This window comes from Typopeltis vanoorti, chromosome 10 (assembly GCF_054136105.1).
Source record: "Typopeltis vanoorti isolate ZY-2024b chromosome 10, IOZ_Tvanoo_1.0, whole genome shotgun sequence".
NCBI lineage: Eukaryota > Metazoa > Arthropoda > Arachnida > Uropygi > Thelyphonidae > Typopeltis > Typopeltis vanoorti.
This window is the reverse complement of record NC_143558.1, coordinates 51,771,315-51,794,429: the sequence shown is the minus strand read 5'-3', so window position 1 is coordinate 51,794,429 and position 23,115 is coordinate 51,771,315. Positions and strand designations below refer to the sequence as shown.

The 23,115-nt window shown below is 36.5% G+C and overlaps 2 protein-coding genes across 2 annotated transcripts in view; both read right to left on the bottom strand.

The window, feature by feature from the left end:
• Positions 1-23,074, bottom strand: part of LOC150102416 (muscle-specific protein 300 kDa-like) — a 1,203,500-nt gene extending 1,180,426 nt beyond the window's left edge. The window contains exons 1-2 of the mRNA XM_090399574.1: positions 22,991-23,074; positions 4,140-4,772 (exon numbers count right to left, since the gene is read on the bottom strand). Coding sequence (XP_090255700.1) covers positions 4,140-4,157 — 18 coding nt within the window. The 5' untranslated portion in view covers positions 4,158-4,772; positions 22,991-23,074. The remainder of the gene's footprint in view (positions 1-4,139; positions 4,773-22,990) is intronic.
• Positions 23,075-23,097: 23 nt separating this feature from the next.
• The window catches only part of LOC150102415 (muscle-specific protein 300 kDa-like), a 288,507-nt gene continuing 288,489 nt past the window's right edge, over positions 23,098-23,115 (bottom strand). Inside the window, exon 23 of the mRNA XM_090399573.1 lies at positions 23,098-23,115. Coding sequence (XP_090255699.1) covers positions 23,098-23,115 — 18 coding nt within the window.

Sequence of the window (23,115 nt, the reverse complement as noted above, 5' to 3'; positions counted from 1 at the left end):
ACTCTGCCTTGCTTATAATCACTTCCTCACCTTTTGTATCCATTTTTTTTTCTGTCCTCACACAACGCACTTCTCAACCTGTCTTTCTGACCCTTAGCAATGTTCATTTCTTATGATCCCTGTGTATTCTTAGCAAACAACAATCTCCCCAAATGTCCAACACTAAACACATTCAAATGCAACCCATTAGCTTTAAACTTTTCTAACTTCCCTTCAAATTCACTCCACATATTTATAAATTGAACACTCTTTGCCTGACACAATTCTGTCATCTTGTCATTCAGTATCACTGTTCTCCATATCTGGGCAACAAACTAACCACTTTCCCAATGACACTATGATCCTTTGCCTCCTGCAACAAATTCTAGAAATCCCTTTCCACATTCTTTGTCTCACTATCAAAGATGTTTGTGTCACCACTACCACAAATTCTGATGCCTATTCCTTCCATCCAGGTAAAGTATCAGATATTCATTTCATTGTACCACCTGGAAAATATGTCTTATGGAGTTTAATATTTACCACACCTTTAATGATTGAATCTACAAAGTCTCCTTATCACATTTAGATACTTCCTTCTTCCCATTAACCTTGTCATTTACATCTTCAGATATTTGTTTCTTCCTATTAACCTCCTCCTCATTTACATCAGTTATTCTCTTCTTTAAATGTCAATTTTCTCCTCCATACATTTCATCTCACTCTTTAATATTTTCATTAACTCTTGCCTAAGCCTTTCCACATCACTTCTATTACTATCATAACTAGCATTTCCATCCCTTTTCTGATTAATACTGGTGACACCATTCTCATTTTTGGAATGCCCTAACCTTTCATTGCACCTCTCACACAGTGTAACATGTTCCTTCTTCTCGTTTAATCTAATACATAAACCTTTAATATTTTGAGGCAAATATATGTAACAATCGTTGGAGCATATCCACTATAAAAAGTCCAGGAGAAAAACTTGATCTCCAAGTTAAAACCTTCTTCACTGCTCGTGTTTGTTTCTTTATTGCTGCAATTTTTGTAATGTTACTGTTTTGTAACCTTTATGTGAATCACCTCCAAAAGAGATCAAGAAACTCACTTTCATTTTCATAGGATATGTGCCAGTTCGGACTATATAAAGAATAAAAATTGTGGAGTTGACCATATTTCAGCAAGAAATAAGCAAAACTATGCAAAACTCTATTATACTTTCCCATATTTCTCATCTCAAAGAGAACCTTGTCATGTGAAAATCTGTCAAATGCATTTGCAAAATCAAAAATTATCACCATATATAATTCATCTTAATCCAACATGTTTTATGATTGTCATAAATACAACTACATATAGTACTCTGGTGGTCCTCTATGACAGATCATGAAAGTCAGCATGGCTTTTCTAAACTCATGATAAATAACATACAGAATCCTATTCTATATGTTATTATATCAACTCAGTTCTGTATTATAGTCCTAACCAATCTCTTTGTTACTTTAATCACAACTGCAGATGCACAAACTGGTCTATAATCCAAAAACATCTGCCTTAGCATCTTGCAAAATAGCATTATTTTGCCTTTCTACTTTCAGGGTTGTTTAATGAGAGTTCTTTCATTAAACAACCAAGTCAAGGACATGAACTGCTTTATCATTCTCTAAACATATGCAGTGATATAATATCCAGTCCTGCAGCAAGATGTACTATGCCACAAAGCCATATCATTTAGAAAGAGTTCTGATTAGCTTACTTCACTGACTTGCAAAGTCACCCGATCTCAACCAAACTGAGAACTTTGGGATGACTTGGAGCAAGGTGTTCATGATAGAATTTTGTTAAAATTCAATGTGAGAGTGTGAGATGAAAATGAGTCTATGGGTCAGCATGGAGGTGGAATGCTTTCTGCATTGTAAAGTCTGAATTGTCAGAAAAGATAGAGTTGCTCTGAAGGATAAAGAGAATGCTACTTATTATATCTCAGAACATTAAAAATCAGATATGGAAGAAGCAATATCTCTGAGGAGAGAGGGTATAAAATCTGAATGTAATATAATGCTTGGAAAGAAGTCAACGGACACTCCCAGGACAAGGTGCATTGTGCCATGTAACACGTCATGGGTTTGTAGCCACTATAAAGAAGGAATATGATGCTCCCAAGTCAGTGCAACTTGTGTGCAAGTGAAATGCTGTGAGAAGGGAAACGATAGAGTTTGAAAGATTTGTTGTGACAGAATGCCATGTTGTAGGCATTGTTCAGGAAATTGTTCACAAATTGGGTGATCCCAGGTCAACAATCAGTGATACTATACTGAGATGAAAGTGCAAGGAATCAACTGCAAGTGTTACCTGTAGTGTATGACCCACCATGCTCACCGAACATTACAGTAGGGTGCTAAAAAGGAAAATATGTAAAAATTACCATTTGTTAGCAAATGCATTGAATGTGGAGTTCTGGGCATCAACTGGAACACAAATCTGCACAAAAACATTTACAACCAAGGCTCACAACATGGGTTTCTATGGTAAGACCACAATATATGCAAGCCCCCACATTACCTGAACCAACATGCAGCATCATCTTCAGTTGTACAAAGAGCATGTAAAGTATGATGTGGAAGCTTGAAAAGCTATGTTATGAAGCAACGAATCATGCTATACTTTCTACTGCGCAGATGGATGGGTGTGGATGTGGGTGTGGTGGATGCAAAGTGAATGTCTCATACCTGAGTATGTAACCACAACTATGAAATTCAGAGGTAATGGTGTGATGGCATGGTCCTGTTTTTCTGGTTTGGCTTTGGACCTCTGTTTGTGCAGCCATGAACACTGAACTCCGAGAGGTACCTGATGCTTCCTACTTTGTAGTGTTTCTATAGAACCTACCATTGTCTCTTTCAGCAAGACAATGCACCATGTCGTAGAGCTGCTGCTGTATCTGCATGGCTTGTGGGCATGAATGTCACTACACTTGACTTGCCTCCACAGAGCACTGATCTCAACCTTATTGAACATCTGTGGGATGAACTGGAGCACTGAGTGAGGTCAAGGGACATCTTCCCCACAACACTCCATCACCTCATTACATGCCTACAGGAAGAATGGTTCAAAATTCTCATTGATTGCTATCATATACTTGTAGGTATGCCCTGTGGGACTGTTGCAGTCATTGCAGTGAAAGGATATCCTATCATACATCTTATTAAGGTGGGTGCCATGGCTTTTAGTTCCTCACACTATGGTGTCCATTGACTTATTTTTAAGCAGTGTATATATAATTTTTATGTTGCAGATATAGTCTGAAGAGAGAAAGATATATTCAGTTTTGTAGATAATGCAAAGCTGGGAAAAACTACAAATATAATTCTGACGTGATATCTTTTCAAGAAGATTTGAAGAAATTGGTGCCGTAGGTAGATGAATGGAAATATGATTTCTATGTTCAAAAGAAAAAAGTTTATTCTAGAGTACAGGGAATGTTCTGCATATACTGATGGAATTGTATTTCAGGTAAAAGAAGCAAGAGATTAGGAGGATAAGATAATAGATGAGAATTGAAGATGATGAGGCATCATAAAATTTAAAAATCATTCAGTGCACAGCTACAATAATGAGAAGGATGTTAAACAAGTTCTGATAAGATAGTGATCATGTACCTGTAAGAGATATTTATCAGGCTACAGACTTGGTAAATAATAAGTGTGGTGATGAAATGGAGACTTAATAAGTTCCCAAGAAAGACTTACCATATAAATGCAAAGAAAAGAGTAACAATCATGTCTGAATAAGAAGTTACCCATTTTGTGCCTGAAAGTTGTAGAAAAGTGTCCTGAAAAAAGAAAGAAAGAAAGAAGGAATGAATAGATTTTTTTTTTTTTTTGAAAGTAAAGTGTATTGCATATTGCAAAGGAATTTTTTCACTCCATGAAGGTCCATAATGAAATTAACAAGTCATTTTAGCTGTTCAAGAATGCATAAACAGTAAATCTGAGATAATATGGCCAATTAAGTATAATGGGATGACATAGTAAAACAAGTATTTGAAGAAAAAATTAAAACAACAACAAAGACCCAGAGGAAGGCCAAGATCTAAGTGAAATGATATAGCTCACTTAGAAAATAGAAGAAAAACTATAGAGAAAACTTCACCTTACCTGAATAGCACAGAGCATGCTACTAAGACCTTCCAGAGTTCCTGGACTTGGTTTCAATTCAAGTAATCGTTTTTCAATAGACTGGAGCCATTGGTTTGTAGTATGAAATATCTGATTAAAATCTTTCCATTGACTACTTATTTGGTTCAAGTTTTCTTCTCTCTTATCAATGACGGATAGCACTTTATCTAATAATTCTTTAATCTCCTGCAATTGACCAGCAATTGTTATAGGTAAAGATGAATTTCTTTCTCTCAGTATTTGCCCTGCTCGACTAGCAAGTTCATCAAGTTCAGATACTTCAGTAGTTTTTTTCTCAACTTCTTTCTGTAATTTTGTCACTTCTGATTTTGCAGTTATTAGGTATTCATGTGTTGGCTTTTTACCTTCAACCTGCTGTAATAATAGCTTCAATTGTTCAATAATATCTCTTTGCCAAGCAGAAAAGTCTAATAGTTTTTGAAGTGCCTTCTGTTTTCTAGACAATAAATCTTCAACTGACTGATACAGTTCTACTAATTGAGAATAAGATTCCTGTAGGACCTCAGATGCTGATGTTTCCTTCAGCGTTTTCACTTCTTCATAAATCAAAGTGAAGTCTGCTTGTTTGTTATTGCTGTCTATTTTCAGAGCCTGAAAATAAAAAATAAAAAGTAAAAAGTAAATTATTTTATATTGATTCTGATATTAATAATAAAATAACAACAATTTAACAAATATTAAAATTTTATGATTACTGATAAGAAACTCTTCATTATGAGCAAACATATAGAATTTCAAGTTGTGTGAAATATAAGATTTATTAACCATAGCAATTTTTTTTTTTTTATTGAAATCAAAGTATATCATACTGGGGCAAATTCTAAATGCTGATAAAAAATTATATTCTTATTTGTAAGTGCCTCTGTAGTGCAAATTGGAAGAATGATAATACATTGTGCCCTGTGATTGGAAAGGACCTGAGTTCAATTTTCATCATGACAAGAGGAATCTTATATGGGTTTTTTCAAGCGAAGGTGAGTTGGCCAATCTCATTTTTCTCCTGGAAAGCAAGGCATGAAGATGTTTCCTGCTTAGAATCATTAAACGTGAAACATGCCTTGCTTTGCATATGTCAATCAATTTGCTGCCCTCACTGCAAGTCACTTTAAGTATCTTATAAAGTAAAGTGCACTTCTAAGGATCTAGGAAGTATATATATAATCTCGCATTTTAGTGAAGGTAATAACCCTCTAGACCAATTTCTGAGGTCTCATTGGTACAGAGCTAAAGATGTGATGATATTATTATTATTATTATTTCGGGTGACTCCAAGGAGTCGACAGACTCATCGAGGGAAGCCCTAACATCAAGTCAAGAACAACTATTCGACATTCACACAGTATCTATCATACCTTGCCTTGAACTCATTCACAGTCATAGCACCCACAGCAGACTCTGGCAGCTTATTTCACTCATTTACCACTTTCCAAGTAAAAAACCTAGCTCTAACACCCTTGTTAACCACATTCTTGCCCAGCTTCCATGTATGGTCCCCAGTCCTCCCACCACCAGTCCTATTCTCAAAAATATCTTCTGGATTGATCTTATAGAAACCATTCAGTAATTTGAATGTCTCAATCATATCACCCCTTTTCCGCCTGACAACCAATTTTTGCAACCGACAAATCTTCAATCTGTTCTCATAAGGTTCATTCCACAGACCTGCCACCATCTTGGTCACTCGTCTCTGGATCCTCTCCACCTCCTCCTCATCAAGCAGAAACCCTGGTGCCCATATCTGGGCACAGTAGTCCAGATGGGGTCTTATTAGGGCTTGATACAGAGGAACAATAACTTGTTTGTCTCTGCTAGTTAAACTATTTTTCAGTAACCAAGTGATTTGATGAGCTGATTTAGCCACTTTTGCAATGTGTCCCCTAAACTTCAACTCTCTATCCACCAACACACCCAAATCCCTGGCCTCATCAATCTCCTGGAGTACAGTTCCACCAATGTGATATACTGCTGCTAATCTTTTCACTCCAAAATGCATAACCTTAAACTTTGCCGCATTAAATTGACATCCATTTTCCCTAGCCCAGTCCTCCAAACTATCCAAATCATCCTGCAAAATTTGGACATCCTGTGCACTCACAATTGCTCTACCCAACTTTGCATCATCAGCAAACAAGTGAACACTTCCTCTCAGATCCTTTCCTATATCGTTAATGAACAAATTGAAAAGTAGTGATGCAAGAACAGAACCCTGCGGCACACCACTAGTTACAAGCCATCTTTTGGACTCCACATCTGAATAAACCACTCTCTGGTATCTCTCCATCAACCACCCTCCTATCCATCTCACCAGTCCTATATCCATCCCCATCTGCTCCAGTTTACTGATTAGAGTTTCATGTGGTATCCTGTCAATTGGCAAGGTCCAGTAGAATCACTGTAAACCCATTACCCTTATCCAATTCAGCAGTCACTGTGTTATAAAACGTGAGCAAGTTACTGAGGCATGATCTACCCTTCACAAAACCATGTTAACCCCCATACAGTATCCCATTTTCATCTATCCAATGCTGTATTCTTCTCTTGACTAGTTTCTCCAAGACCTTAACAACGATTCCTGATATGCTAATGGATCAATAATTTACAACAGTAGTCTTGGAACTTTCTTTATGCGGTGGAACCATTTTCCCCTGTTTCTACCCCCTCGTGACTAACCCAGACCCGAGACTCAGATTAAAAAAAATGGTCAAGGGTACTGACAATTCTTTAGCCGCTTCACGTACAACATGAGCTGGTATACCATCCAATCCCACCGATGAATTGACATTGAGGTTTCGCAATAGACTACTCACTTCCACCTCATTCACCACAATTCCCATATAATCTATTGGTTCATTCAATTCTGCAATGTCACCACCTGGATGATATACTCTTGCAAAGTGCTCGCTGAGTAATTCAACTATATCAACTGATTCGGTTACCTCCCTACCATCGGCATTCTTTAAAATCATTCTGCCATATACATTTTTCCTTTTACTTGCAGCATATCGAAAAAACTGTTCAGGATTGTCTTTAGCCTGCATGGCCAATGTACTTTCGTAATCCTTTTTTGCTCTTCTTACCACACTCATTACCCTTCTGGCCTGGACTTTATACTGTTCATGTGCCTGCCGGTCACCTTTCTTCTTAAATTCCCCTCCATAGTTGTTTCTTTTTTTGAAGCTCAAGCTTAATGGTGTTATTCATCCATTTAACTCCTACTTGATTTATTATTTGGACTCTAGGTATACAGTCAGCCATTGCTTCATGCAAACACTTTTTAACTGCCTCCCATGCACTGTCAACTTCTAGCCCTTGCAGTTGTACATGCCACGGCACTGTACCAATCAATCTCCTAAGCTTGTCATACTTACCAGCCCGATAATTCCACATGTACCCTGTCTTAATTGTAAATTCCATACCTTTAGCCACCTGCAAAGTCAAGACCCCATGATCACTCTCACCAATTAGTGGCAACTTAGTCATATTCATTACAGCCAAATTCTCAGATGCAATTACTAGGTCAAGACTCTCTGAGTCCTAGTATTATCCATTACATGCTGTCACAGATAGTTATCCCTTAATAACTGCATAAAATCCAATTCCTTCATCCCGTGTGTCCTCTCCTCCTTCCATACAATGTTACCATAGTTGAAATCTCCCATAATAATTACCCTCTTTCCACTCATTTCTTCTATTTGCTTATGCATACTATCTCCACCATCTACTTCATCACCTGGTCTATAGCAGCACCCAACTGTATATTTTGTTCTGCTAATTTCAATCTCACACCAAATAGCCTCAAATGTGCTCTTGTCTCTATCCTGCAGTTCCACTTCTATTCTCCTTGGCTGTAGCTCATGTGCTATCATCAATAACACAACTCCTCCCATTTTATTCTCCCTGTCTCTCCTGAACACACCATACCCCTCACATTCAATCCCACTAGCTGTGTCATCTTCTAATATTATGCAAGTTAAAAGTTTTGCCTGAGCAGATTCATATTCCACTGAGCCATGGGTATTTAGGAATGCTTTTAATACATGATTTTCATTAACCATTATAAGACAATCATTCCAAATATTAGAAGAACAAACTGGTTTCAAAAAAATACTATGTTTGGTCTTTAGAGTATAATTCTCAGATTATGTTCATAGTAATAATTCAAACTTTTATAACCTTTTAATGGTGGGTTTATCACAAGAAAAAAAAAAGTTCAAATCATATCAATGTTACAAGAAAAAGGGAACAGTCATGATAATTCCTGATGTCTTAATGTCATTACTTAAAAACCTTCACTCTGCAGAATGTAAAACAACTTCAGGAACAAAGCCATACAAAGAATACAGTTATCGAAAAATCGAAAGAATGAATGATAGTGAACGTTAAACACATGTTCTACCGAATGTACAGAAATACAAAAGGATGAATGAGAGTGAAAGTGAGAAAAGGGGACGAGAGTTAGAAAATTAGAAAGATTCAATGATAGAGAGAATGTGACGCGAGATTCGGAAGTTGAATTGGATTGAATGAGGCAAGAGATGAAATGGATGCAGAATGAAATTAAGAAAATTTGGGCAAAAACTATTAAAACAAATCATGATGACATGAAAGAGTTAACGAAAGATGATCGAGTGGCGTTGTATGATAACTCCATTATTAAAAGTGTGCTGGATGATAGGATGCACAAGGTATGTTTTCCAGGTGGTAAACCAGGTGGTAAAATGAGTAGAGTGATTGGAGCATTGGATATCAGAAGGGAGCAAGCAAAGGAGTTGATGGTTTTGATAGGTACGAATGATTTGACAAAGGACAAACAGCACATCAGAATGGATATCAGGAGGCTGTTTAGAAGGATAAAAAATGATAGTGTGATAGGAAGGGTAGTGAGCATGTTCCTAGGTATGACTATGGTGAGATGATGCAGACAGCAAGGATTATGAATGATATACTGGGTGAAATATGTGAGGAGACGGGCATACAGTTTGTTAATGTGTGGAATAAGTTTGAAGATCGAAGTGAACTGAATGGGAGCGATGGACTGCATTTGAGTGGTTATGGTGTGAGTCGCTTGGAGAGACTGCTGCTGGAAGGTAGAGAAGTGAGTAGAGAGAATGAATCAAATCAAGCAGGAAGTGATGTGGAAGAGCAGGAGAGTAAGACAGGAAACGGGGAGGCTCAGAGTGGACAGGGGTAGACAGCGTGAAAAAGGCAGATGCTCCAAGAGGAGGTGAGAGCGTGTGTAGACAGGAAGGGAATGAGATGACCTGGGATCAAAAGGAAACAGCTGGAATTGAAGAGGGTTTCTAAAATGAATAAGCAGAAAGGGAAATGTCGATAGTCGAGCATGGAGAGAGATCACATCGAATGAGTGGTATCAATGGAACTAGCTGTAGATCCAGGAACAAGCTGTTGTCTTTGTATACAAATGCTAGAAGTGTAAGAAACAAGGCAGATGAAATGGTTGCACTAATTGAGTCTGTTCACTAAAAAATTGTTGGAATAAGTGAGACATGGTTAGATGAGGACGACATCCTGACAGGAATAGAGATGGAAGGGTATGATGTGTTTCGTGAGGATAGAAAGAGTAAAAAGGGAGGGGGGGAGTGCAATTGATGATAGAGAAAGAGTTATGTCCATACAAAGTAGAGATGCAAGAGAGAAATAGTGCCAGTGGTTTTGAGGCAGTGTGGTGTGAGATAGAAGTGAATGGAATCAAATACTTGGTTGGATGTTTTTATAGACCACGTAATGTGGATGCTGGTGATAATGAAATGTATAATCAAATTGGCCAAGAAAATAAGAGAAGGGTGATCATTATGGGCGATTTTAATTATGGCAATATAGACTGGAATGATGAGATAGCAACTGGAAGTAAAGAAAATGAGTTTCTTCTTGAGTTTTCGATGGATAACTACCTCAGACAGTATGTAACAGAGGGCACACGAGGATTGATGTCTTGGATTTGGTCATCTCATCAGAGGATGTAATTATAAATGAGGTGTCAAATCATCTACCAATTGGTGAGAGTGACCATGAGGTGATTACCTGTGTGATTGCCAGCAGTGTGAGGACCTCTGTGAGAAAAGGGTATATGTAGAAGTACAGGGGGGGGGTATGAAGAACTCAGCAAACAGCTTGTGGGTATAGTATGAAATGAGGAGTTAGCTGGAAAAGAGATCAATGCAGCTTGGGTAATTTTCAAAAACTATCTAGTAGATGCAATGTCTAAATATATTCCAAGGTTGAGAAGGTTAAATAAGGTAGGTGTGAAATGGATGAATAAAGAGATTAAGCATGCGATACAGAGAAAAGGGGGAAAGTTATATACTTGCCACAGGCGTTTCATACCCTCATTACTGTACTGATTAATAGAAGCAAATTTTAAAAAACACAATCTTAATAGAAAACCAGCAAAATAGCCAAAAATTGAAAATGATTTAAAAACTTGGATAATGGATCAAAGAAGATCGGGTTGCTGCATATCTACAAAAAATGATTTTTCAATGAACAAAATTATTGGCATCAGAAAGAAACATCATTGATTTTACAGGATCGGCATCATGGTGCTTCAGATTTATAAAGAGAAATTAGTTATTTATGCATGTAAAAACAAAAACATCACAAAAAATAACAGATGAATTCAAAAATAAAACTGAGTTTCACAGATTCATCATATATGCTAAAACACAAGACAATTTTGAACTTTCATACACATCTAATATGAATGAAGTGTCTCTGAATTAATATGCCCTCAAACAAGACTATTGACTGCAAAGGTAAAAAAAAATATCACTGTTAAAACTTCTGGTCATGAAATATCCCACTATACTGTTGTTTTGTTGTGCTATGCGGATGGAACAAAATTGCCACCTTTTCAATTTTTAAAAGAAAAACAATTTCCAAAGAAAAACTTCTCAAAGGAGTTTACATTCACATTCATCCAAAAGGATAGATAGATGAAGTTATGGATTAAGAAGGTGTGGTCTGGTCCAGACATCCTGGCAGTTTACATAAGAAACTTGCTTTACTAGTATGGGATCAGTTTTGGATGCCATAAAACCAAAGCTGTTAAGAATGAACTTCACAAAATGAACACAAAAATAGCTGTAATCCTAGGAGGACTCACTTCCATGCTTCAACCTTTAGATGTATCAATAAACAAACCATTTGAGGAAACATCGACATGTAGGAGAAAGAAGGTCACAATTTCGCAGGTGTGCGAATGGGTAAAGAGTTCATCGAATGAAGTGAAACCTGAAAAAATTATAAAATCTTTTCAAAAGTGTGGCATTAATAATTCTCTTGATGGTACAGAGGATGACTAATTATTTCAGAACAGCAATGACTCAGGTTCTGATGAAGAATCAAGTTCAGAAAATTTTGAAAGTGAAGATGCAAACAATTAAAGATTTGAAAAGAAGATTAATGAAATTTAGAAAATTTATTTTGTTTATATTATATATATATATATATATATATATATGCAGAAAGTTTTTTACCTTGGGTATAATATATATTAAAGATGCCAAGCTATTTTAAACCTGGTTTTACACCATTTCCCAAGTAAGCAAACAGACAAATAAGTCAAGTTTGTGCCTGCACATAGTGCAAGTTTAAGTGACCCACAAAGTAGTACAAGTCTAGGCGACTCATGGTAAAGGTGGAATAAGCTCTGATCACTATTCTTAATATTTACCCTTAATGCAAAGCCCATCTCCTTGAGGAGATTTATGATGCTATGCATTAAAGGCAAGGGGCCACTACCCAAACCGGTTTCAACCTTTATTGAGGTCTCATCAGTGGGAGCCAGGCTTAGAAATACCAAGGTTGAGTAATACAGGGCTTATAAGTATTTTACCAACATAAGTTACCATAAGGTACTTTGACCTTATTAAATAAAAATCTCAGGATGAGAGATAGATGTAGAAAGTTTTTTACCTTGGGTATAATATAAGTTAAAGATGCCAAGCTTTTGTGTTGTTGCCAGGCATTATATGTTAGATTTTTAATGTTTGATGATTTTTAAGAATAATTGTTTTTTTATCTGATAAACAGATAATACATGTATTAAAATTTAAAATAAAAAATTAATATTTACATGAAAAATTTGATGCATAATTCTTATGTCTTACACTGCAAATAATTTTTTTTCAAAAAATTCAACATGAAAAATGTGATGTGCCCAATACAACAGTGCATCTCATAAGGCAAAAAATATGGTAACTATATTCTATAAAAAAACAGTATAACAGATGCCATCCCTGGAAGTTGTGTAAGAGTGTGGTGAAGAAGGGTGTAAGGAGTAGATTTGGGAGAACAGTAGGTGAATGGAACAGATTACCAGAAATGTTGTTTGAAAATGAAAACATTAAATTAAAAAATGATGAAAAAAAAAACAATGGAAAAAAAAAGCTGTTGAATTCCATGAAGGGAGGGTGTAATAATAATAATAAATATCATGCAGGAAAAATGCTCTGGAGAGTATTGAAAAGTGTGAAAATGAAGGAAGGAGTTCTACAAGAACAATCTATATGATAAAAATAGGAAAACAGAAAATAAGGATATTCTTGATGTCTGAAGTAATTATTTTAAAAATTAGAGTAGATTGATGGATATCTGAATAGATATCTGTAGGCTTCAAAAATTAGTTGATAGATGAAAAGAGGAGACATGATAAAGCATTTAAGTTATTAAAGGGATTTTATAGGATTTGACAATGACGACTTTTTTCTGTACATTGCAAGAAGAGAGAGAGAACAAGGGATCATCGGTGAAAGTTGTGTAAATGTGCAGTTAACAAAGCTGTTAGGACCAGGTTTTTTGCTTGGAGGGTAGTGAATGGTTGCCAGATGTGGTTGTGGGTGCTTTGTCAGTGGACGAGTCTAAGAGGAAGTATGATAAGTATTGTGTGAATGATGTCTAGTGAGTGAATAATGGATCTCCCACAATGAGTCTTCAGAAAACACCATTATTTTTATTATTACTATACCTGTATAATAATAATAATATATTGTAGGTGCAAGAATAATTAACATGTTGACTGCCACTAAGTTCTGACAGAATGTTCCCAGATTTCATTTATTATTATTATTATTATTATCCCCAAGATCTCATGGAGTCAAAGACTCATCTGGAAGGTCCCTTTATCACACACACACAGCTCATCATACCGTGTCTAAAACACTCAAACTCCTTGCAGACACCACACTTTCAGGCAAGGCATTCCAATCATTACAACTCTGCACGAAAAAAACCTGCCTCTCACTTCCCTACTCACACCCTCTTTATACAGTTTCCAGGGATGACCTCTGGTTCTCCCCTGATCTCCCACTATTTTCTGTAGAACAACTCCAACATTGATCCTATAACAACCCCCTTACTAACTTGTAGGTCTCTATCATATCTCCCCTCTTCCTCCTGTCCACCAGACTTTGCAAATTACATCTTCTCAATCTCCTCATACTCAACATTCCAGAGGTCAGAAACGACCTTAGTCAGTTGCCTTTGGATCCTTTCCAACATCTCTTCATCCTTCTGAAAACCAGGTGACCAAATCTGGACATAATAGTCCACATGTGGCCTAATCAAAGCCTTATACAATGGAACAAGAATCTCTCTACTTCTACACGTCAGTGTCCTCCGCATCATTCCCAGAAGCATTTGTGTGTGTGTGTGTCTTCACAATTTTGGCTATGTGTCCCCTAAATTTTAAATCCTTATCCACTATTACCCCCAGATCTCTTATTTCCTCCACCTCCAACAATATATCCTCACCCAGCATAAATTCTGTATCCCCATCTTTGTTTTCCAAAATTTAAAACCTTGCATTTTGCAACATTGAACTCACATCCCCATTTCCATACCCAATCACTCAATTTATTCAAGTCTTCTTGTAAGGCCACTACATCTTCACTAATCTTCATGGCTCGTCCCAACTTTGCATCATCTGCAAATAACTGAATATCTTCATCCAAATCTTCACCAATATCATTAATATACAAGTTAAACAGTAATGGCCCTAAAACAGATCTCTGTGGCACTCTAGTAAGACTTTCCCTTTCCTTGATATTGCTCCCCCATACAGAACTTGTTGATACCTATCAGATAGCCAGTCTCCAATCCAATGCACTAATCTAATATCCAACCCCATCTGCCCTAGTTTGACTGTGAACTTATCATGAGGTACTCTATCAAAAGCCTTTGCGAAATCCAAGTATATTACTGTGTATCCTTCTCCTCTGTCCAAGGAACTTTATTATAATAAGTAAGTAGATTACTAAAACATGATATCCCTTTAGCAAATCTATGCTGTCCATCAAAAATGATACCATTGTAGTCAACCCAACTCTGGATCCTAGTTCTCACAAGCTTCTCCAACAACTTAACCACAACACCTGACACAGAGATAGCCTATAGTTCGATGCTTGAGTTTGATCACCTCCTGTATGAAGTGGCACAATCTTGCCCTCCTTCCACTCCTCCTTCCATTTTTTTTTCAAATCCAAGCAGCATTGCTATCTCACTCAGCATGGTTTAGTTGGATCATTTTTATCATAACATTTTCGAAAAGTTAAAATTTCCGGTGAATTGTTTTTTCCACGAACTGCATTTTTGATGAATTGTCATTCTATGAATTGTTCATTCAATGAATTGTCTTTCAATTAACTGTTTTTCGATGAACTCTTTGGAGATACACCTGAAGTTTTGTAGCGTAAAACTATATTTTTCTTCATATTAGTGATTATGATTTTAAATTTCATGAGGATAAACTCAAGAACAAATTCTTGCAAGGAAACTCACTTTTATTGAAAATATGAACAAAATTTGAAATACAAACTGCCAAGAATAAAACTAAACTAAAATAGTTACTGAATAAATAATTAAGAGAATGGATGTAAAGTTACTTTTGGTCAGTGAATCATTTTCCTTTCTGACAGATAATAACATAACAATTTTGGTTTTTTCAGCCAATTCCTGACGTAAAATTATTATAACTCGCATTTGTTAGCAGTTTACTTACTTTTTCCTTTCTTTCATTTTCCATCCTTTCTTTTAGTGTTACAAGGTGATCAGCATTCATTTTAGAAATTATGGACTTTACAACCATGTAATAAATAACTATTTTAATTTTTGACATTTCGACCTTCATATTAAGATCATCATCTGGAGTATATACAAATATACAAGGACAAGCTGAGTTACATTTCACACAGTATGCTAAAGAGACAATGATTTGATCAACGGTTATTCTACTGGCATGACCTCTAGTGAATACTCTACATATTCTACCCACGGAACCTTTCTCACAAAGAGTTAACTGTAAACAGGACTGTAGATAATCCAGATTTAGGACATCATTGTTACTTTAAAAAAACTATCTATGTGAAAGAAAGTTTCTCCTATGTTATCTTAAATAGATTTTAGCTTTGATGTAGTTTCTAAATAATTAATTAATTTTTAAATTTTATCTGTATATTTTTTTTAGATTATATTTTAACTAGAGGTCATGCCAGTAGAATAAACGTTGATCAAATCATTGTCTCTTTAGCATACTGTGTGAAATGTAACTGAGCTTGTCCTTGTAATGGTATTTATATGCTTTATACTAATGCCAGGAGTATCCAGAATAAAGGAGAGGAATTGGTGGTGCTGATAGCATCAGCCTGGCCAAAGATTATTGGGATCGCTGAGACATGGTTGACAGAAGAGGATATAATAACAGGAATAGAAATCGCTGGGTATAGCATTTTTCAGCAGAATAGAAAGGTAAAGCGTGGTGGTGGAGTACTACTTATGATAAGTGACGACCTATGTCCTCTAAGAATGGAGGATTTGGAAGGCAGTGACAGTAATAATTTTGAAAGCATATGGTGTGAAGTAGAGGTGGGCAAGACAGGATATTTAGAGGGGTGTTGCTACAGACTCAGGAGCACAGAGGGTGGTGACCAGGAGATGTTTAGACAGCTGAGTTTGGCAAGAGGAATCCTTGACAAACTCAACTGTCTAAAGTGTTTGGAAGATTGTTATGGGAGATTTTAACTACAGTAGTATAAATTGGGGAGAGGAAAATGCATGTAACAATAAGGGAATGTAATTTCTAGAATTATTGAGGGACAAATGTCTTAGGCAACATGTAATAGAGGGAACAAGAGGTTCAAGAGTTTTGGATTTAGTTAGAGCATCAGAAGAGTTGATAACAACTGAGATGACATCTCTCCCACCAGTTGGAGAAAGTGATCATATGGTTTTGACTAGGAAAATGAATAGACATGCAGGAGTATCAAAGAGATACTCCTGCATGTCTGCATATCTGCAGGGAACATATGTGGAATTATAAGGCAGGTGATTATAATAGTCTAAAACGTCAACTTGGAGAAGTTTCATGGAGGGAGGAATTGGAAAGCTGGGATATCATTAGTGTGTGGGAAATTGTGAAAGAATATTTGTTAGCAGCAATGGTAAGTTGTATAGAATGAGTGAAGAAGAGGACACAATTTGGAGTAAAGTGAATGACAAACAATATTAAGCAGGAATTGCATGCGAAAAAGAGGCTGTGGAAGAGATATAAGGAGACAGGTGAAGAGAAGATGCATGAAGAATATAAGACACAGGCCAGAGGGGTGACTAGAATTGTAAGGAAGGCGAAACTGGAATATGAGAGGAGATTGGCCCTAAGATCCAAAGAAAATCCTTGGGAATTTTTTAGCTATGTGGCCAGTAGGAGAATAAATGACTGTGGAAGAATGATATTGCAGGATAAAAATGGGAATAGAGTGACTGATACAGAGGACATAGTGAAATTGTTCAATGAATACTTTATTGGAGTATTCCCTCCTGGAGGAGTCAGTTTTAATACTAGAGGGATAGAGCAGGTTCAAGGTTTAGAGATACAGGAGGAGAGTGTGTTTCAAATACTGAGTACTCTGGATGTCAGTAAAGCTGTGTGACTGGAGGGTATTTCATCGCGAGTTTTGAGAGAATATGCTAGGGAACTGACAGTGCCTTTGACCTGGCTTTTGAATGAAAGTCTAGCTGCAGGAAAGGTGCCCATGGAATGGAAGGAAGATAAGATAGTGCCATTGCATAAGGGTGGTAGCAGACTGGAAGTGCATATAATAAACAACTAAGTTATACCAACTAGTTTCACCAACTAAGTCTGTTGGCATCTTCAGGGTACATAACTGATGTACGGCACTAAAAAGTAAAAAACTGTTACAAACTATAATCAACCGATTACAATTATATTAAACAAAGAACAGAGCGCGTACAATACATTCATAAAGCATGGATGATATCACTTGTTGTTATTTAGGAACGTTCTATAGTTGGCACTTTAATTCAGTTCTGGCAAGTTGAAGGATATGATAGGGGTCTTCCAGATCACGGGCAAGATTAGTCCTTGGTTCCTATTAAGGTTTTGTATACAGCGGGCAACTGTTGTGGCCTCCTTAAAAATTCGGGAGCGGAAGTCCTCCTCCATGTAAGGAATTGTGCTTCTATCCCACTCTGTGGTATGGTTCGTTCTTGAGAAATGGAAAGCTAACCCCGATTTTTCTTCTCTGTTATTATTGATGTCACCTATGTGTTCTTTTTGCCTAATTTCAAGGCTCCTTGACATTTGGCCGATGTAATTCAAGCCGCACGAGCATGGTATGTTATAAACACCAGCATATTTGGAGAAAGGATGGCTATCTTTTGGAGATCTTAAAAATTGTCTAATCGTTTCTGTGGGTTTAAAGGCCACTCTTATTTTATGTGGTCTAAGGAGTCTAGCAATGTTATTGAAAACTGCCCCTATGTATGGAATGACGATGGTAGAAATATAACGTACGTCATCTTGTTGTCTTTGTCAGGGTTCGGAGAAAAGTATCTTGTGGACGAGTCATCGAGGAAAACCATTCATGGTAAGGTTGGTGGATATCAAGGATAGTTCTTCCTGGAGGTCTTGTTGATCTGTTGTAAGGAGAGAGGCACGGTTCTTCAACATGTGTTCAATACTAAGTTTCTGAGAAATGTGGTGTGAGGAAGTGAAATGTAAATAACGTCCTGTATTGGTAGGTTTGCGGTAAACTGAGAGGTTGATACCACCATTTGGAAGCTTCTTAATTAAAGTGTCAAGAAATGATAATTGGTTATCTTCTTCAAGTTCTAGAGTGAATTTGATTGTGTGGTGTAGAGAGTTTATTTTGTCAAGAAAGTCGAACAAGTCCTTTTTTGTGTGGTTCCAAACGATAAAGATATCATCCACGTATCTCCACCATACTGTGGGTTTAGGGTCTGTTTGAGTTAAGATTTTACTTTCAAAATCCTCCCTAAAGAGATCAGCACAAGATGGAGAGAGGGGGCTATCCATTGCAAGGTCAGTCAATTGTTGATATATGGTTTTATTCCATAAGAAAAAGTTTGATGGTAAACAATGACGGAACAGAGAAGTAATGTCTTGTGGGAGCAAACTTCCTAAAATGTTAATGACTTCCTCCACAGGGATATTAGTGAATAGAGATGTAACATCCAGGCTGGCGAGTAAATCCGTATTGGAGATAGAGATGTTGTTCAGTTTCTCAACAAAATGTTGCGAATTTCGTACATATAAGTGGATGTGAGGTTTGTGGAGGCCTGCCAGGTGTTTAGATAACAGATAAGTTGGCGAATTGATTCCGTCCACAATCGGGCGTAGTGGTATTCCATTTTTGTGTACCTTTAGAGTGCCATATAGTCTTGGTGTTAGTGGATGCATGGATTTCAATCTTCGTTTTAAGTCTGTAGACTAGTTCTCCATATGACGTATTAATTCGCTGGTATCATGTGGTTCTTTAGTGTTGGGTCTGTGACTAGGACACGGTAGGTTGATATATTTGACAATAAGCTCTTAATCTTATCTTCGTAATCACTGGTGTTTAAAATCACTGTTGAATTTCCCTTATCTGCCTTCAATATGATAATGTCTTTCTTTTTCTTCAAACTATACAATGCTCTTTTTTCCAGAGTAGTGATGTTTTTGTTAGGAGTTCTGGAAGATGAGAGGATGATACTACTTTTTAATCTAATATCATTAGCTATGGGTTCCGGTAACGACGAGACTGCCTTTTCTATATTACAAATGATATCCACTTTAGGGACATTATGAGGTGTTATCGCAAAATTAAACCCCATTGCTAGACTCCTTAGACCACATAAAATAAGAGTGGCCTTTAAACCCACAGAAATGATTAGACAATTCTTAAGATCTCCAAAAGATAGCCATCCTTTCTCCAAATATGCTGGTGTTTATAACATACCATGCTCGTGCGGCTTGAATTACATCGGCCAAATGTCAAGGAGCCTTGAAATTAGGCAAAAAGAACACATAGGTGACGTCAATAATAACAGAGAAGAAAATCGGGGTTAGCTTTCCATTTCTCAAGAACGAACCATACCACAGAGTGGGATAGAAGCACAATTCCTTACATGGAGGAGGACTTCCACTCCTGAATTTTTAAGGAGGCCACAACAGTTGCCCGCTGTATACAAAACCTTAATAGGAACCAAGGACTAATCTTGCCCGTGATCTGGAAGACCCCTATCATATCCTTCAACTTGCCAGAACTGAATTAAAGTGCCAACTATAGAACGTTCCTAAATAACAACAAGTGATATCAGCCACGCTCTATGAATGTATTGTACGCGCTCTGTTCTTTGTTTAATATAATTGTAATCGGTTGATTATAGTTTGTAACAGTTTTTTACTTTTTAGTGCCGTACATCAGTTATGTACCCTGAAGATGCCAACAGACTTAGTTGGTGAAACTAGTTGGTATAACTTAGTTGTTTATTATATGCACTTGATCAATATAATCCCAATAAAAGTCTTTCCAGAGCTTTTTTTGGTCAAGAAAATTAAATGTTTTTAACAGACTGGAAGTGTCTAATTATAGCCCAGTTTGAGTGTCATCAGTAATTAGTAAGATCTTGGAGAAAGTAGTGAGGATTAAGAAGGTTAATATATTGAGATTAGATGATTCTGGAGTACAAAATAGAATGCCAGAGGTGTGTTTAACTGGAGGAACAATAGAAAGTGTGACTATGGCAATTAAATGAGGTGAAAGAGTGGATGGCATAATTGTGATAGTGGGTAAAAATGACTTGGGAGGCAGTGCCAATCAGGTAGTAAGAGATCTGAGGTTAATGCTTGAGTTTTCACAGCAGAAGATTGAGAAATGGGAGATAGTCTGTGTATGTGTATTACCAGGTATAATAATGCAGAGCAAAGGAGAAGAGCATCAATAATGAATGATATGATAGTCAGAATGTGTTAAAAGAGATGCTGAGATTATGTGGATGCCTGAAGTACATGATTTGAGGACAGTAAAGAACTGTAGTGTCCTCAAATATCCAATAATCAAATATCTAATAAAAAAATAACTAACTCTCTCTCTCTCACTTGTACTCTCATTCACTTCATGAAGTGTAATAATCTTCTGTTTTTTTTTAAGTAATAAAAATACATGTTGACATACTAATAACATGATATGTAAATGTACTGCACATGTATATACATATTTACTCACAGTTTATAAAAAGTCTCATTTAAAGAGTCCTGTTTATACTTGGCATCAGTGGATTCTTTAATTGAGAAGTAGTAAATATCAGCAATCATTCTAACATTTCACTTTCCCATATATTATTGTTCCGTATCTGATGAAATCTTTGCAATGTCCATTACTGACTGTAGCAAATTAGGAGGAAAGAAATCCAGATTCAAATGTAAGAAATTTATTTTAGTGACATTTTCATCCCATTGCATTTGTGTGCCTCTAGCATATAGAATACAAATTTTAACCTGACAAAACTCCTCTAGCAGGTTGGTTGTGTAACTGTTTGAAAGCCTTCCAGGCTGACCTTCTCAGTATGCAAGAGATAGCCTGCATTTGAATGAGGAAGAAAATAGGCATCTGGAGAGAATGTTGTTCTCTGGAGAAGTAAGTAGTGGTGCAGGGAAACTAGAGTTTCCCTGGTATGAGTGGATGGTAGCAGATGTGGCCTCTTAAGGTAACAGAGACACTTGAGAGAAGGGGAACACATGGTGTAGTGCAGAATACAATGAAGTCTTGAGGGTATAATGACAGGTATAGAAACAGTGACATGCATTGATGTTTCTTCATTCAAATAGCAGGAGTATCTGGAACAAAGGTGATGAATTGGTGATGTTGATAGCCTCAGACTGTCTAATGATTATTGGGATCAGTAAAACATGGATGACAGAAGATATACTGACAGGATCAGAAGCAGAAATGCATGGCATATTTTCACAGGATAGGAAGGGCAAATATGGTGGGGGAATATTGCTTATGATAAGTAATGTGTTGTATCCTCTCAGAGCAGAGGATATAGAGGGAAATGGCACCAATGGTTTTCAGACTATATGGTGTGAGATGCACATACGAAGGACAGGGTATTTAGTGGGATGTTGCTATAGGCAAGGGAATAAATACAGAGTATGAACAGCAGGATATGATCAGTTAAGCTTGTTGAGTGCAAAAAGATGATTGTTATGGGAGATTTTAATGACAGCAGTATAAACTGAGAAGAGGAAACTGTGTGTAGTAGCAGTAGTAAGGGAATGGAATTTATGGAAGTCTTTAAGAACAATGGGAGTTCTTATGTTTGGTGGAACAAGGGGAAGGAGCAAGGATAAGGGTCCATCCCTGGAACCATGGAATGCATTGTGTGTGATAGGGTGGTTAGAGCATGAATGGTGAATGAGTTGAGGGAGTGGCATGATAGACTTTGTGTTGTTTATGATAGATCTCCCACAATGAGTCTTGTGATTCCATGAAGGTCTTGAATAATAATAATAATAATAATAATAGTAGTAGTAATATCTCTGTGTTGTATTTGGTCACTTCTTAAATATTAAACTGGAACTTAATATTGGCTTTATTAGTTGACCAGAGATTTTTGTAAAATATATACAAGAATTGTCTACAAGTTTCACTAGCTGTTCTGGCTTCTTCAGAACCCTGTCTGGCTTCTTCAGGACCTGTGTAACGGTACATGGAACTAACATTTGCTAGTAAAAAAGAAGAATGGAGTAATTTATTTTAATTTAATTTGTGAAACTGGTAAAACTTGTAAACAATTCTTGTATATATTTTAGAAAAATCTCTGGTCAACTAATAAAGCCAATATAAAGTTCCAGTTTAGTAGTAGTAATAATTGGAATTCAGCACAGCAAAATTAATCACTGACTTTTGCTGTAAGGTAAAACGAAAAGTTTTTTTGCTTGTTACTGAGTGTAATTTTTGACCTTCAAGTTATTATTTTTCAAATTTTTTTCTCACTATGCCAATTTAATGGGAAAGGGAGCACTGATCTATGCATTCTTTCTCATCATGCCATTGAAATGATCTTACTGCTGAAACCAACATATAATGAAACAAATGAGAATTATAAATAGCTGAAATATGTGTGTTTATGTGTACTGATCTATCTTTTATCTAACTCTCAAGTAAACTTATCTTCAATTAACCAGTTCTTGAATGGATTAGTATGTCAATGGATCCTAGAACAGCACTTTGTAGACATACCTTCAATTAAACATCCCCTCAGTTAATTGTTTTCGTTAATTTTCCCAAAATGACTGGATAACTGAGAAAATCATTATTTGTAAATGCGTACACACACACACACACACACACACACACACACACACACACACTGTGTGTGTTTTTAATCCTGCAGAAAAAATTGATTAAAACATCTGAAAAACTGTCAAACCTCATAAAAGCATTTAAAATATGTATAAGCACAAACAATAATCAAATGAAACCCACCTGTATCTGCTTCAAAACAGCTTCAGTTTGGTCAACAAATATATCACTAAGCTCATTTAAGCTTTCTTTAGTCTTTTTTGCCCATAATTTAAGAGAATCTATCTTCTTTAAAAGTTCTTCTCTGT